This window comes from Hyla sarda, chromosome 3 (assembly GCF_029499605.1).
Source record: "Hyla sarda isolate aHylSar1 chromosome 3, aHylSar1.hap1, whole genome shotgun sequence".
Taxonomy (NCBI): domain Eukaryota; kingdom Metazoa; phylum Chordata; class Amphibia; order Anura; family Hylidae; genus Hyla; species Hyla sarda.
The window spans coordinates 212,290,388-212,307,231 of record NC_079191.1 but is presented as its reverse complement, the minus strand read 5'-3'; the positions used below and the strand labels follow the sequence as shown (position 1 = coordinate 212,307,231).

The 16,844-nt window shown below is 41.4% G+C and overlaps 1 protein-coding gene across 10 annotated transcripts in view; it reads left to right on the top strand.

The window, feature by feature from the left end:
- Nucleotides 1-16,844, top strand: part of CEP162 (centrosomal protein 162) — a 179,415-nt gene that overhangs the window by 155,171 nt on the left and 7,400 nt on the right. For all 10 annotated transcript variants that reach the window (XM_056566001.1, XM_056566006.1, XM_056566002.1 and 7 more), the window contains 4 exons: nucleotides 2,592-2,813; nucleotides 9,192-9,853; nucleotides 14,369-14,510; nucleotides 16,445-16,543. In XM_056566001.1, coding sequence (XP_056421976.1) covers nucleotides 2,592-2,813; nucleotides 9,192-9,853; nucleotides 14,369-14,510; nucleotides 16,445-16,543 — 1,125 coding nt within the window. The remainder of the gene's footprint in view (nucleotides 1-2,591; nucleotides 2,814-9,191; nucleotides 9,854-14,368; nucleotides 14,511-16,444; nucleotides 16,544-16,844) is intronic.

Genomic DNA, 16,844 nt, shown 5'->3' with positions numbered 1-16,844 from the left:
TTTTTTTTTCCTAGATCACTTGGCAATCCTTCTTTTGTTGTACTCTTAGGGTGTGTTGACACTATGGAATTCCTATGAAATTTCCGCAAGCCGAATTGTGCTCGGAATTCCGCAGTGTGAACCTTTTGCATTGGTGTGCATGAATCTTGCTGATATTGACCCACAAAAAGAATAAACATGTTAATTCTTTTGGCAGAATTACGTGTGCACTGCATTGCCGTCAATGCTGACAGTGCCAGATGGAATCCGTAGTTTGAACATACTCTCAGAAATCTTCTATATTAAAAGCAGATCAAACAAGAACTTCACTTATGGTCTGCAAAATGATATTAATTTTATTTAATTCAGTGTCTGATGCTTGAATGTGTTTTAGCTGTGCACTATTAACAGACAAGCCTAAAGATGACCATACGTGATTGAAATAGCTGTCAACCAAACAATCTTTCATCCAACAACTATTACTCATAATTTCCCAAATACACATGTGTATTCTTAATGGGGAGAGGAGGTCACCCCAAGTCAGTGATGGCGAACCTTTTTGAGCCTGAGTGCCCAAACCGTAATGCACGCCAACTTTTTTCCCCTCAAAGTCCCCTCAAATAGAAGTCATCTCCAGTCTGTGATACCCCCCCCCTTATCCCCAGCCTTTACAGTATGTCCCCCCTTATCCCCAGCCTTTACAGTATGTCCCCCTTCACACATAGAACGCATCCCCAGTCTGTGATGTCTTCCCCCCCGCCCCCTTATCCCCAGCCCGTGCAGTATGTCCCCCTTCACATATAGAAATCATCCCCAGTCTGTGATGTCCCCCCCTTATCCCCAGCCCATGCAGGATGTCCCCCTTCACACATAGAAATCATCCCCAGTCTGTGATGTCCCCCCCCCCCTTATCTCCAGCCCGTGCCTGTATGTCCCCCTTCACACATAGAAATCATCCCCAGCTCGTGCAGTCTGTCCCCTTCACACATAGCAATCATTAGGGAGGGGACATGAGAAGCTATGTACTTCCTCTCTGCCCTGCTCTGGCTTCTTTTCCCCGTGGAAACCTGTGTCCTCCGAAGGCAGAGCAGGGAAAGGGGAGATGAGGAGTAGTGTATGTCTTCTCTCCCCTGCTCTGCCGTCTTTCTGCCTTGCAGACCTGCGTTCTCTGGGAGGGGGAGATGAGGGGGGCGCGGCTTGGGTTGTGGCATGTGGCACCATGTCTCTGGACTGACTAAAAATGCTTTAAAAGTCAAACTAACACGTTTCAGATGTCTTGCGCATCCTTATTAAACAAGGAATGCTTATAGTATTCAATAAAGATTGGATGAATTTTACGTTGAGCTAGAGAATCCTTTAATAGTTTCTGCATTAGTATAAGTTGGTATGAAACACAGCTTCCAGCAGATAAGGCTCCTTTCACACTACTGTTTTTGTCCGGTAGGTGACGTCCATTAGTAAGATAGCGGGAGAAAATTTTGTGCATGACTTCTTTCCATCCCGCTATCTTCGGCTGCAATAACGGGACTTATAACAGACGTTAGAGAAATCCCATTCAAGTGAATGGGATCCTCTTTGCCCGTTATAACTCCCGCTATGCTCCGTTACACTAACGGACGTTAATAGCAGCCAAGTAGAAAAAAAAGCCATTAACATCCGTTAGTAACGGAGCAACTTTACTAGTGTGAAAGAAGCCTAAGCGAACAGGCTGTCCCTGTCTTTTACAGTGAAGCTTGACTGTGAGATTGACTGACTTGTATAAGCATTAGCTCATCAAGAAGTTGGCATGTTTTAAGATGATTTCCTCACAACAAGAACAGCATGATTAGAAATTAAAGCATCATAATTTGATGTGAGAAAAATAATTTCCACAAATATGTTTGCTTAAATGAGCATCAGTAAGGGGCTCTACACAGTACAGCTGAGCGCAGTAACCTCAGGCAGTTTACTGCTAGTTGCCGTAGTTTCACAGCAAGTGTAGGTGTGTGACATTTAGCAGTAAACCACTTACAGTTTCTGCAGGTCAGGAGCACTGTGTATGAGCGCTTTCAGGCTATAGTCACACATTTGTTTTTTTAGATCTTATTTTGAGACGTAAAATGTCTGTTTCACTATTAAATTTTAATTGTTTAATTGTATGGCTGTAATTATAACATAATTAATTATAACACAAAAATAACGTGTTTTGGACCATTTATGTTTAAAAATGGCTGTTTTTTGGGCCTTTTTGTGGTCTGCCAATGGCCCAAAAAATACTCCCAAGGGGGTATTAAAGTGGCCAGCAGCCTAATAAGCCAAAAGTTGACAAAACTGACATGCAAGAAAAAAGCATGAAAATTTGCATTTTATTTGCTTATTTCTTTTTTGAGCCTCAACATACACTGTGTGAACATGTTAGGGGATAGCCTTCAGCTTAGATTTAAGACACCTGCTGATTTTTATAAGTTGTTAGGGCTCGGTTCACACTCGAGTAGTTTGGTAAGTCCCCAGTGTCTGCATGGCAAAACCGCATATATTCTACTAAACATTGCCACAGTTTTGAGATGCCATTATTGGCTGTAGTTTTCCCATCTGAAATGTTTAACATCACAAAAATCTGTGTTTGTGAACAGGTTAAAGAAATGGAAGCAATTATTAAGAGAAGACACCCCAACTCCATACCTGCAATTCTGTTTGCTGCTGCAGCAGTGTCTGAAACAGAGAAGCCATCAAAAAGTAGTACAGTAGTCTATTTGGAAAGAAGGATACAAAAATTAGAAAATGACCTTGAAATTAAAGATGAAGATGCCAAGAAAAGTCTGCGCAGCATGGAGCAGCACTTTCACAAAGTCAAGGTTATCTTTTTTTTTCATCAGATTCCAGTTGTTTTTCAGAATGTGATTTTTTTTTTTTTTTATCATTCAAAGTTTTATTTCAAGAATACAAAGAAACAGAAATCAAGGCAGACAAGAAATCTGACAAACATAAACAAAATACAGGGAATCATCAGAATGTGATTTTTAATTATGAAACACAATACTGTTTTTATTGTTAGAAACCCCTTTCATAAGTGTTAGCTTTTCTAACATCAGTTTCTTTGGAAACGTTTGTGTTGTTGAAGGAATATGGTGAAATTTAAAGAGAATCTGTCAGGTCCCCAGTGCCCCACACATCAGCCCCAAGACCTGACCATAGAGCAGAAAAAAAGTAGGAACGGTCTTAACAGAAATATGGTTTCTAAGAATCCTCCATGCTCATTGGTCCTAGTAGGGACAGATGAAAACACATGAGAGAATAAACTCCCTCCCTTCCTCCTATGTCCTGGTGTGGTGGTACTTAACGCACCAGGACGTACATTTACGTACATGACTGCGATGTCCCTTTTTCCCATCCCCCCCCCAAAAATTAAATAGTGTCAAAATAAATGAATAAACATATTTGGTATCACTGCATGCGTAAATGTCCGAACTATCAAAATATAATGTTAATGTTCCTGTACGGTGAGAGGCATAAACATAAAAAAAGTTAAAATTTTCAGCTTTTTTTGTCACATCCTATTTCAGAAAATTTATGCAAAATGTATTCAAAGTTCTATATATGCAAATGTGGTATCAATAAAAAGTACAGATCATGGCGCAAAAAATGAGCCCTCATACCGCCGCATATAGCCGAAAAATGAAAAAGTTATAGGTCGAGGTATCTATATCCCTCTATATAGGTATAGAGGGATTTTAAATGAACTAATTTGGTTAAAAAGCTTGAGATTTTTTTTGAAGTGGTACAATTATAGAAAAGTAAGTAATCCTGAATCATATTGACCCACAGAATAAAGAAAACATGTAATTTTTACCGTAAATTGTACAGCACGAAAACGGAACCTTCCAAAAATTGCGGTTTTCTTTTCAATTTCCCCACACAAATAGGATTTTTTTTGCTCCATACATTTAAAGGGGTACTCCGGCGCTTAGACATCTTATCCCCTATCCAAAGGAAAGGGGATAAGATGCTTGATCACAGGGCTCCCGTCACTGGGGACTCCTGTGATCTTGCACGCCTCACCCCGTTTAAAATCAGTCCCCGGAGCGTGTTCGCTCCGGGTCTGATTACTGTCGATCACGGGGCCGGAGCGTTGTGACGTCAAGGCTCTGCACCATGTGATGTCACACTCTGCCCCCCTCAGTGCAAGCCTATGGGAGGGGGCATGACAGGTGCGGCGTGCAAGATCACGGGGGTCCCCAGCGGCGGGACCCCTGCCATCAGGCATCTTATCCCCTATCCTTTGGATAGGGGATAAGATGTCTAAGTGCCGGAGTACCCCTTTAATGGTAAAATAAGTGATGTCATTACAAAGGACAACTGGTCACGCAAAAAACAAGCCTTCATACTTGTCTCTGGATGGAAATATAAAAGTTATGATTTTTAGAAGGTCCTTTAGGCCCAAATGGGCTGTGTCCATAAGGGGTTAAAAGCCAGTTCTTCCTCTGGATTTGTAGGGTTGTCACAAAGCGATTGTCCTCTTCTAACCCCCATAATTCTTATTTTTTCTTATATGAAGATGTAGGAGGGTTCATTTTTTGCACCGTGGTCTGTATATTTTATCGGTTTCATTTTTAACCCCTTAAGGACTGAGCCCTTTTTCACCTTAAAGGGGTACTCCGCCCCTAGACATCTTATCCCCTTTTTTTCTTTTTCCCATCCAACTTTAACGAAAATTTGTCAAACACCTGTGGAGTGTTAAGGCTCACTATACCCCTTATGTTCCGTGAGGGGTGTAGTTTCCAAAAATGGGGCCGCATATGGGTATTTATTTTTTTGCGTTTATGTCAGAACCACTGTAAAATCAGTCACCTCTGTGCAAATCACCAATGTAGGCCTCAAATGTACATAGTGCACTCTCACTCCTGAGCCTTGTTGTGCATCTGCAGAGCATTTTACGCCCACATATGGGGTATTTCCGTACTCAGGAGAAAATGCATTACAAATTTTGTGAAAATAAAAAGTATGGGACAACACCAGCATGTTAGTGTAAAATATATATATATTTTTTTACACTTACAGGCTAGTGTAGACCCCAACTTTTCCTTTTCATAAGGGGTAACAGGAGAAAAAGCCCCCCCAAAAAACGCAATTGCAAGTACGGAAATACCCCATATGTGGCCCTAAACTGTTTCCTTGAAATAAGACAGGGCTCCAGAGTGAGAGAGCGTCATGCCCATTTGAGGACTAAATTAGGGATTGCATAGGGGTCGACATAGGGGTATTCTACACCAGTGATTCCCAAACAGGGTGCCTCCAGCTGTTGCTAAACTCCCAGCATGCCTGGACAGTCAGTGGCTGTCTGGAAATGCTGGGAGTTGTTGTTTTGCAACAGCTGGAGGCTCCGTTTTGGAAACACTGCCTTAAGATACGTTTTTCATTTTTATTGGGGGGACTGTTTAAGGGGGTGTATATGTAGTGTTTTACCCTTTACTATGTGGTAGTTTAGTGTAGTGTTCGCACTGGGTACATTCACACTGGTGGGTGTTTACGGTGAGTTTTCCGCTAGGAGTTTGAGCTGCGTCGGAAAATTTGCCGCAGCTCAAAATTGAAGCAGGAAACTCACTGTAAACACGCCCATGTGAATGTACCCTGTACATTCACATGGGGAGGCAAACCTCCAGCTATTGCAAAACTACAACTCCCAGCATGCACTGACAGACAGAGTTGTACTTTTGCAACAGCTGGAGGCTGGTTGGAAAACCTTCTGTTACCTAACTCAGTATTTTCCAACCATGCTGAGAGATGTAGTTATACAACAGCTGGAGGTACGCAACTACAACTCCCAGCATGGTCAGACAGCCGTTTGCTGTTCATACATGCTGGGAGTTGTAGTTTTGCAAGATTTAGAGGGCCATGGTTTAGAAACCACCGCACGTGATCTCCAAACTGTGGTCCTCCAGATGTTGCAAAACTACAAATCCAAGCATGCCCAGACAGCAAACTGCTGTGTGGGCATGCTGGGAGTTGTAGTTTTGCAAGATCTAGAGGGCCACAGTTTAGAGTCCACTGCACAGAGATCTCCAAACTGTAGCCCTCCAACTGTTGCAAAACTACAAATCCCAGCATGCACAGACAGCTGTCTGGGCATGCTGGGAGTTGTAGTTTTGCAACATCTGGAGGGCTAAAGTTTAGAGACCACTGTATAGTGGTCTCCAAACTGTAGCTCACCAGATGTTGCTAGGCAACTCACCGTAGTCTGCACCAGGGAGCCAGCCGCACGGCGCCGGTCACAGAACAGTTCCCCCGTTCTGCCCGGACAACAGGTCGGTGCGCAGAGCGGGGGAACCGAACTTTAAACACCCCCCCCCCCCCCCCCCCCCCCCGATCTGCTATTGGTCGGTCGCTTCTGACTGACCAATAGTAGGGGCGGCACCCTTGCCACCTCACTCCTATCCCTTCAGGGGGATTGCACCCCCGATCCCCCTTATTTTCCGGGTCACCAGAGACCCGTATGACCCGGAATCGCTGCAGATTCAGACCGGCGATTTGTGGTGCTTGCTGACATGGGTGGTCTCAGGACCCCACTGGCGATGTGCCAGGATGCCTGCTTAATGATTTCAGCAGGCATCCCGGTCAGGTCCCCGACCGGCTAGCGGCGGGGACCAGAATTCCCACGGGCGTACCCATAGACCCCTAGTCCTTAAGGACTTTAAAACGGGGGCATATACACGGGGGATACACCCGCCATCCTTAACCCCTTAAGGATGCAGGGCGTTTCCATACGCCCCCGTTTCAGAGTCCTTAAGGACTCAGAGTGTATGGGTATGGCATTTCAGAAAAACACACTCTCCAAAATCCCATTGTTGCTCCTTCCCTTCTGGGCCTTGTAGTGCGCCCACAGAGCACTTGACATCCACATATGAGGTATTTCCTTACTCGAGAGAAATTGGGTTACAAATTTTGGGGGGCTTTTACCCCTTGTAAAATTTCAAAAACTCGGTCTACAAGAACATGCAAATGTAAAAAATGAAGATTTTGCATTTTCTCCTTTACTTTGCTGCTATTCCTGGGAAACACCTAAAGTGTTACCACACTTTCTGAATGTCATTTTGAATACTTTGGGGGTGCAGTTTTTATAATGGGGTCATTTATGGGGTATTTCTAATAAGAAGACCCCTCAAATCCACTTCAAAACTGAACTGGTCCTTGAAAAATTGGAAAATTGCTGCTGAACTTTGAAGCCCTCTGATGTCCTCCAAAAGTAAAATCTGTCAACTTTATGATGCAAACATAAAGTAGACATATTGTAAATGTGAATCAATATATAATTTATTTGGAATATCCATTTTCCTTACAAGCAGAGAGTTTCAAAGTTCGAAAAATTCAAAATTTTCATGACATTTTGGGATTTTTCACCAAGAAAGGATGCAAGTAACGATGAAAATGTACCACTGTGTTAAAGTAGAATATGTCACGGAAAAACTCTCGAAATCATAATAATCGGTAAAAGCATCCCAGAGTTATTAATGCATAAAGTGACAGTGGTCAGAATTGCAAAAAAAAGGCTGAGTCCTTAAGGTGAGAAAGGGCTCAGTCCTTAAGGGGTTAAAGGGAGTTTTTTTTTTTTATCACTTTTTAAAATTCATTTTTTTTATGGTATATGAAGTGACCAAAAATATGCAATTCTGGCCTTTGGTACTTTTTTACGTATACGCCATTGATTGTTCAGTTTAATTAACATTATACTTATTATACCACATGTTTATTTTTGTCTACAGAATTTTATTTTAAATGGGGAAAGTGGGTGTTTCAAACTTTTATTCGGGAAGAGGTTAATTCTCTTTTATTAACATTTTTTAAACCTTGTTTCCACTATTTTTCCGTCCCCATAGGGGACTATTACATGAACATTGCTGTGACGTAGCACTTGATCAGTGTTATTGGTGCTCCATTGCTCCAGGCTGCCATGGTTTTCTGAAGCATTGGAGTGCTGACTGGATGGCGAGCAGGCAGTTGGGGACCCTTCCACCGTCTCCCAGCATACCCAGCAGAGATTTTTACTTATTCTGCTAAATAATCAGCCAGATACCCAGTAGTCATGTTTAATAAGGACAATGAGGAATAATCTGCTCTCTAGAAATGTAATCTCTATGATGTTCTTCCAGCCAAATAAACATAGGTCTTCTGAGCAATCTCTCTGTCTTTCTGTCCATTGGGTCTGTAAGTTGATCATCAAAGAGAATGGTGGTCTTTTTTGAAACTGTAGCTACTTGAGCATTCATTTTGGGTACCTTCTACCAATGCTTAATGTCTTCCTCCATTAACTGAAACTTTTTTTTTTCATTTTAGAAGGAATATTTAACTTGTTTTCTGGCTCTTCCCACTGATCTTTAATCGGTCTGAATATTCTTAACACAGATTACAGCTTTCTCTTTAAATTTAAACCCCATAAAAAGTTCATCATTGCTATTTTTTGGTTTCTTTTGTAGCTTAAAGGGGTACTCTGCACCCCTAGACATCTTATCCCCTATCCAAAGGATAGGGGATAAGATGTCAGATCGCCGTTACGACTCCGCCTCATGTGATGCCACGCCCCCTCCCATAGACTTGCATTGAGGGGGCGTGACGTCACACGGGGCGGAGTCGTGACGTCACGCTCGTCCGCCATTGTGGTCAGGCTCCGAAGCCTCCAGCGTTGCCGGTGTGAGGTGGAAGCTGTACAGGTGGGTGCAGAAGCAGAGATCCCGGGGGCCCAGAGCAGCGGGACCCCGGCGATCTGACATCTTATCCCCTATCCTTTGGATAGGGGATAAGATGTCTAGGGGTGCGGAGTACCCCTTTAAACCAAACCTTGTGTATCATCTACATTTAAGATATTTTTCTTATTTTCATATGGGAGCAGCATCCTCTAATTTAGAGATAATAGAAAATGTGATCTAATTGTATCTCAAAATCTGAATAAGAAGCATTCTTAATTTTTTTAGCAGAACTAAAAGTATTAGTGGTAGCAATTCCAAAAGAGTTACAGTAGACCAAAAGGAGAGGGAAGATTGCATTTCATCCCACACCATCTGTCTTATATCCTGCAAAAATGCTGCTTGTTCAGTGGAGGACAACTTTTGCATAAGCCTTTTTTTGAGTTAGTCTCACTTTTATTCAACTGTTTCAGAAATAGAATATTTAATAACACAATTTTGTTTTGATATACCTGGTACATTTAAAATGACTAACCATTTATTTTCATTTCTTTTTAGATACAATATGAGAGTAGAATAAATGAGCTTGAGGAATTACTTGCTCAGAGACCACTAAATGAACCACAAAAGAATAGTATAGACAACACAGTAAAAGTGAAAGCCCTTGAACAAGAACTTTCTATATTTAAGGATGCTCATCACACCACAGTAATGAATTTGCAAAAAGAAACTGAAGCCCTTAAAGCAAAGAACTTAGTTTTAGAGCATAAATTAATGCTTAAAGAAGGAAACACTAAGTCAAATAGAAACCTAGAGGATACCCCTGATCAAGCAAGAATGACAAGACTTAGTGAGGAACTTGTTTCTAAAAATAAGGAAATCCAAGAACTTTCAAAAACAGTTGAGCGGCTTCAAAAGGAAAGGATGATGATGCTTTCGGTTAAACCCAATTCAAGCTCAGTCAGTAACAGAATCAAGCACTCGGGTCCATCTGCTGGTGTTTTACCTCTTCTGAGTGGAAGCACAATAGAGAAGGAATATTTTCCTGATGTGCGTGATAATACATTATATAAGCCAGACACTTTCACAGACTATATTTCTGATCTGCAACAACAAAATAAGAAACTTGAAACTGAAATACTTATGTTATCACAAGATAAGAACCAACAAATGAAACATTTGGAAACCTCTCTGGCTAATGCAGAGTATGCTATCAAAAGGTAAATATTCATATTTTAATGAAGAAACATTTTTGTTTAGCTCACTAAGTAAAAACTTACTGCTGAGGTTATGATGCAGCCTATGCCCAAATTACAAAGTGTAAAAAAAGGAATTGTCAGTCCTTAAGAATAGCCACATGGCCCTTGTGGCAACCTATTAATGATAAAAAAAAAAAACAAACATATATTAAAGGGGTTATCCACCATAAGGTGATTTTAGTACGTATCTGGCAGACAATAAAGGACATGCTTAGGAAGGATCTGCGCTTGTCTTGGAGCTAAATGGTTATGTTGTGAGATTACCATAATGCTGTGGCTAGCTTTTTGTGAACTAGTATTTCCTGTTTGACTTTTCTTTTTTTACTACAAATCCCACAATTCAATTTGCCTCCCTCCCACACATCAGCCACCCCACCCATTGAAATATAAATGAGCTGCATCCATCAAAAGACCTGTGATTTTAAATCAGGGTGCCTACAGCTGTTGCATTAGTTACAGATTGATCTCTCTCCCACCAAGAGATCCCTCCACCCATTGAAGCAGACAGGCTACCTGTTATCAGCTGACTAGTGAGTCAGGTCTCGGCCGCATTGCAAGCTGGGAAAAATTTGAGACAACAGTCATTTTGTATGCTGTTAAAAATAAATATTGGGGTGAAAATCACTTAAGAATTCTGAGAAAACAGTCACAAACAGGTAAAGACACTATATTATGAACTACACTAACTTTACAGCCTCTGTAGCATAGGGAAATAAAAAAAAAATCCTGGAATACCCCTTTAAGGGTACGTTCACATGTACAGGATCTGCTGCTTATTTTCTGCAACTGATTTTGCTATTGATATGAACATAGAAATGCATCCATAATACACCCCTGTGGAACCAGTCTAACTTATAAGAAGCTAGTAGCTGGAGAGTGGTTTGGCACACCCTGCTTGTTTTACAAAATTTAGACATAAGCTGTTCAGTTGGGATGGCTGCCCGGTCTTGCTGGGAGTTGTAGTTTTGAAACCTCTGGAGGTCCGCAGGTTGAAGACCACTGCGGGTGGAGAGTTCACTCGAGTATAAGCCGAGGGGGGTGTTTTCAGCACGAAAAATCGTGCTGAAAAACTCTGCTTATACTCGAGTATATACGGTAATTTAATAGAAATCCTACAATGTAATTTCCTGTATTCTTTCCCCCCCATAATTTAGGTATACCTATGATGAAAATTACGGGCCTCTCATTTTTTTAAGTGGGAGAACTTGCACAATTGGTGGCTGACTAAATACTTTTTTTCCCCACTGTATGTCAGCATTATCTTTATTTTGCCAAAGGTTTTTTTTTCTTTCTTTTTCTAGAAAATTGGTTAAGCATGGCTTCAACGGTTCAGTTACTTCATCAGGATTTTAGACCTTTCCCAGAATAATCAAAAAGCTACTATACAAGAATATAAGAATCTGACTTTAGGACAGTCATGTACAGTTTTAACCCCTTCTGGACATGTGACTGTTCCGTCACGCAGTAAAACGAGCAGAGAAATCGATCAGTGATCTCTTTCAGTGTTGCAGAAATGTCTCCATATGAAGGTATTCAGCAACACTGCCGAGAGCAAGATTGTGCCTGTCTCAGCAGTGTTAACACCATAAATGCCTTGGTCCATACTGACCACCAGTATGGAAGCCTGATTTCAAAGGCGAACTGTCAGTATAATACTGACAGTTATACTATGATGTAGTACAGATGAACTGCAGTATTGTATTGTATATTGTATAACAGGTGCCCCTTGCCCAATAGAACCCTGTATTATAAAAAAAAAAAAGACAAAAAAACCTATACATAATAAGTATTGCCACATTTGTAATGACTTGTCCTATAAAACAATAATGTTAATTATCCCACATGGTGAACGCCATAGAAAAACCCCCAACATAAAAGCACAAGATTTGCTAGTATTGGTCCACAAAGTGGAATTAAAATCGCAAAAATGGTACTATTAAAAAGCACAGGCCGTTCCGCAATTTAAAAAAAAAAGTCCACACACAAAAAATAAAAACATGTTATGGCTTTTGGAACATGGCAACACAAAAAAAGGAGAAAAATTGATTTTGTTGTAAAAAGGAAAAAGAACATAAAAAGCTATATAATTTGGGTATTGCGATACTGCACCACAATATTAAGATAACTTCATTTTAACCATACAGTAAATGCTATAAAAAAAATTACAAGCTGACAGAATTATTTGTATTTTTTCACAAAAACCACTGCATGTCAATAAAAATGTATCATTAATAAAAAGTACCGTATATACTCGAGTATAAGCAGAGTTTTTCAGCACGATTTTTCGTGCTGAAAACACCCCCCTCGGCTTATACTCGAGTGAACTCTCCACCCGCAGTGGTCTTCAACCTGCGGACCTCCAGAGGTTTCAAAACTACAACTCCCAGCAAGCCCGGGCAGCCATCGGCTGTACGGGCTTGCTGGGAGTTGTAGTTTTGAAACCTCCGGAGGTCCGCAGGTTGAAGACCACTGCGGCCTTCGACATCATCCAGCCCCCTCTCACCCCCTTTAGTTCTGTACAGTACTCACCTCTGCTCGGCGCTGGTCCGGTGCCGCAGGACTGTCCGGAGAGGAGGTGGTCCGGTGAGATAGTGGTTCCGGGCTGCTATCTTCACCGGGGAGGCCTCTTCTAAGCGCTTCGGGCCCGGCCCCAGAATAGTCACGTTGCCTTGACAACGACGCAGAGGTACGTTCATTGCCAACGTACTTCTGCTTCATTGTCAAGGCAACGCCTCTATTCCGGGCCGGAAGCGCGGAGAAGAGGCGCCCCCAGTGAAGATAGCAGCCCGGAACCACTATGCCACTGGACCACCTCCTCACCGGACAGTCCTGCAGGACCGGACCAGCGCCGAGCGGAGGTGAGTACTGTACAGAACTAAAGGGGGGCGAGAGGGGGCTGGATGATGTCGAAGGCCGCAGTGGTCTTCAACCTGCGGACCTCCGGAGGTTTCAAAACTACAACTCCCAGCAAGCCCGGACAGCCGATGGCTGCCCGGGCTTGCTGGGAGTTGTAGTTTTGAAACCTCTGGAGGTCCGCAGGTTGAAGACCACTGCGGGCGGATGATGACAAGAGGATGATGAAGGGGGGGGGTGTAGGATGATGAAGGGGGGGGGTGTGGGATGATGAAGGGGGGGGGGTGTGGGATGATGAAGGGGGGGTGTGGGATGATGAAGGGGGGGTGTGGGATGATGAAGGGGGTGGGGATGATGATGAAGGGCGGTGGGGATGATGACAAGGGGATGATGAAGGGGGGGTGTGGGATGATGACAGGTGATGATGATGAGGGTCTGGATGATGACAGGCGGTGATGATGATGATGAGGATGTTAATGACGGGGGTCTGGATGATGACAGGGGGGATGATGTATTTCCCACCCTAGGCTTATACTCGAGTCAATAACTTTACCTGGGATTTTGGGTTGAAATTAGGGGTCTCGGCTTATACTCGGGTCGGCTTATACTCGAGTATATACGGTACAATATGTCATGAGAAAAACTAAATATAATTTGAAAAACTAAATATAATAAAAAGATGCAGTAAGAAGGAGTTGTTTGAATCAAATGACACTTTATGGGGGAGATTTATCAAAACCTATGCAGAAGAAAAGTTGACCAGTTGCCCCTAGTAACCAATCAGCTTAATTCTTTTATTTTCCATAGGCATTTAAAAAAATAAAAGAAGCAATCTGATGATTGCTATGGGCAACTGGTCAACTTCTGCTCGGCACAGGTTTTTATAAATCTCCCCCTATATGTGTAAGGGAATACAATATTAAACCATAAGGATAAGCTTATAAGAAAACAGTACAGTTGAGGGGAGGCTCTAGTACACTGGTGGGTCACCTCTAATCTGGATACAAGATGAGAAACATACAGGTTCCGTATGGCATCCTGTGGCACATTTGCCCACAGATGTCTCAGCTGGGCATGTAGCTCCTGCACCCGTATAGGATGCTGAAGCTGGCATCCCAGCCGGTCTCATAAATGCTCGATTGGTGATAAACCTGGTGACCCACCAGGCCAAAGAAGTGTTGCAGGCTGCCAGAATTTTTTTTAGGAGACTCTCAATGTGTGTCAGGAAGCATTATCCTGCTAAAAATTACCACTTAAAAGCCCTGCGTATTGAAGGCAGTACAGGTGACTTCAAGATGTCCTGCACATATCCTGTCTATCAATCAACAATCGCTTAACAAGATACACACTACCCAAAAGTAGCCTCGGAGCATCTTTTCTATGAAAGTGGGGGTAACCATTTTACAGCCTCTTGTGTCAAGAGCAAATGCCTAATCAGACCACACCTGTAATAATTTACATAACAGCCTAAAACATAACTGCATGCTGCTCTTGGTGCAATCCACCATGTTTTTTATCTGGATGCTTTATTTTTTTTTATTTTTTTTTTTACTTTAATAAGTGCATTTTAACATTCCTGTGAGACAATGGCATTATCTATTCCATTTTCATGTTGATTTACAGGTTAAAAGATGAGGCAGCTGCACAGGTTGCAGCACTTAAACAATCTCACCAGAGAGAACTGGAAAAACTGATTTGCCAACAAGCCTTAGAGCATTCTTCATCTAGAGTGGCTGAACTAACCAGTAAAGTTTCAACTCAAGAGGTAAGTGGTCAAGGCTACCACTGCCTTGACCTTTCTACTGCCATTATGTGACACACATGTTTTAGTGTTAGGCTATTGTTCTAAATTGAATGTTTAATAGTATTCCTTTCACTTTACAATTTAGTGTTCATTTAGTGTAGATAAACACAGATTGAAATCTGCAGCATAAAATTTGCAGTGCATAGAGTTATGTGTGAACATACCCTAACAGAGTACACATGTTCTTTAACCCCTTAAGGACGCAGGACGTAAATGTACGTCCTGGTGAGGTGGTACTTAACGCACCAGGACGTACATTTACGTCCTAAGCATAACCGCGGGCATCGGAGCGATGCCCGTGTCATGCGCAGCTGATCCCGGCTGCTGATCGCAGCCAGGGACCCGCCGGCAATGGCCGACGCCCGCGATCTCGCGGGCGTCCGCCATTAACCCCTCAGGTGCCGGGATCAATACAGATGCTGCGGGGATCCGATCATTCATAACGCCGCACGGAGGTCCCCTCACCTTCCTCCGTGCGGCTCCCGGCGTCTCCTGCTCTGGTCTGTGATCGAGCAGACCAGAGCAGGAGATGACCGATAATACTGATCTGTTCTATGTCCTATACATAGAACAGATCAGTATTAGCAATCATGGTATTGCTATGAATAGTCCCCTATGGGGACTATTCAAGTGTAAAAAAAAATGTAAAAGTAAAAAAAAAAAAGTGAAAAATCCCCTCCCCCAATAAAAAAGTAAAACGTCCGTTTTTTCCTATTTTACCCCCAAAAAGCGTAAAAAACATTTTTTATAGACATATTTGGTATCGCCGCGTGCGTAAATGTCCGAACTATTAAAATAAAATGTTAATGATCCCGTACGGTGAACGGCGTGAATGAAAAAAAATTTAAAAAGTCCAAAATTCCTACTTTTTTAATACATTTTATTTAAAAAAAAATTATAAAAAGTGTATTAAAAGTTTTTTATATGCAAATGTGGTATCAAAAAAAAGTACAGATCATGGCGCAAAAAATGAGCCCCCATACCGCCACTTATACAGAAAAATAAAAAAGTTAGAGATCATCAAAATAAAGGGATTATAAACGTACTAATTTGGTTAAAAAGTTTGTGATTTTTTTTTAAGCGCAACAATAATATAAAAGTATATAATAATGGGTATAATTTTAATCGTATTGACCCTCAGAATAAAGAACACATGTCATTTTTACCATAAATTGTACGGCGTGAAAACAAAACCTTCCAAAATTAGCAAAATTGCGTTTTTCGTTTTAATTTCCCCACAAAAATAGTGTTTTTTGGTTGCGCCATACATTTTATGATATAATGAGTGATGTCATTACAAAGGACAACTGGTCACGCAAAAAATAAGCCCTCATACTAGTCTGTGGATGAAAATATAAAAGAGTTATGATTTTTAGAAGGCGAGGAGGAAAAAATGAAAACGTAAAAATTAAATTGTCTGAGTCCTTAAGGCCAAAATGGGCTGAGTCCTTAAGGGATTAAAGGGGTATTCCAGGCAAAAACTTTTTTTTTTTATATATATCAACTGGCTCTGGAAAGTTAAACAGATTTGTAAATTACTTCTATTAAAAAATCTTAATCCTTCCAATAGTTATTAGCTTCTGAAGTTTTCTGTCTAACTGCTCAATGATGATGTCACGTCCCGGGAGCTGTGCATGATGGGAAAATATCCCCATAGGAACTGCACAGCTCCCGGGACGTGAGTCATCAGAAAGCAGTTAGACAGAAAAAAAAACTCAACTTCAGAAGCTAATAACTATTGGAAGGATTAAGATTTTTTAATCAAAGTAATTTATAAATCTGTTTAACTTTGAGGAGCCAGTTGATATATAAAAAAAAGTTTTGGCCTGGAATACCCCTTTAATGTTAAAACTGTTTGTTTCCTTAATATAACACAATACCTTTTTTTTCTTTAGATCCTCATAAAGCACCTACAAAAGAAAGTTGTTGAGCTACAAAAAGACAGGGAGACCCTGGCTGTTTTGCGACTCAGGGAGGAAACTCTACAGAATGAGGTACAATATGCTTGACTCATGACAAAATAATGTGCCTCATTATGCAATGTGATTAATGGTTAACATTTTGAAACCAAAATATATGTCTGTGTTACATATATGTTATATAACATTTACATTTCTTTGCTAAGGTCGTCTATCCTTTACTTGACACTATATGATGTATATATCCGCAATTAGTGAAGGTTTCTTTATGCTGACTGATAGATATATCTCAATGATCTCATGGGCATGACTACTGTATGTTTCAGCTGATTACGCAGCTAGACTCCTTCCACAATTGTCAGGAACAAAGATAACT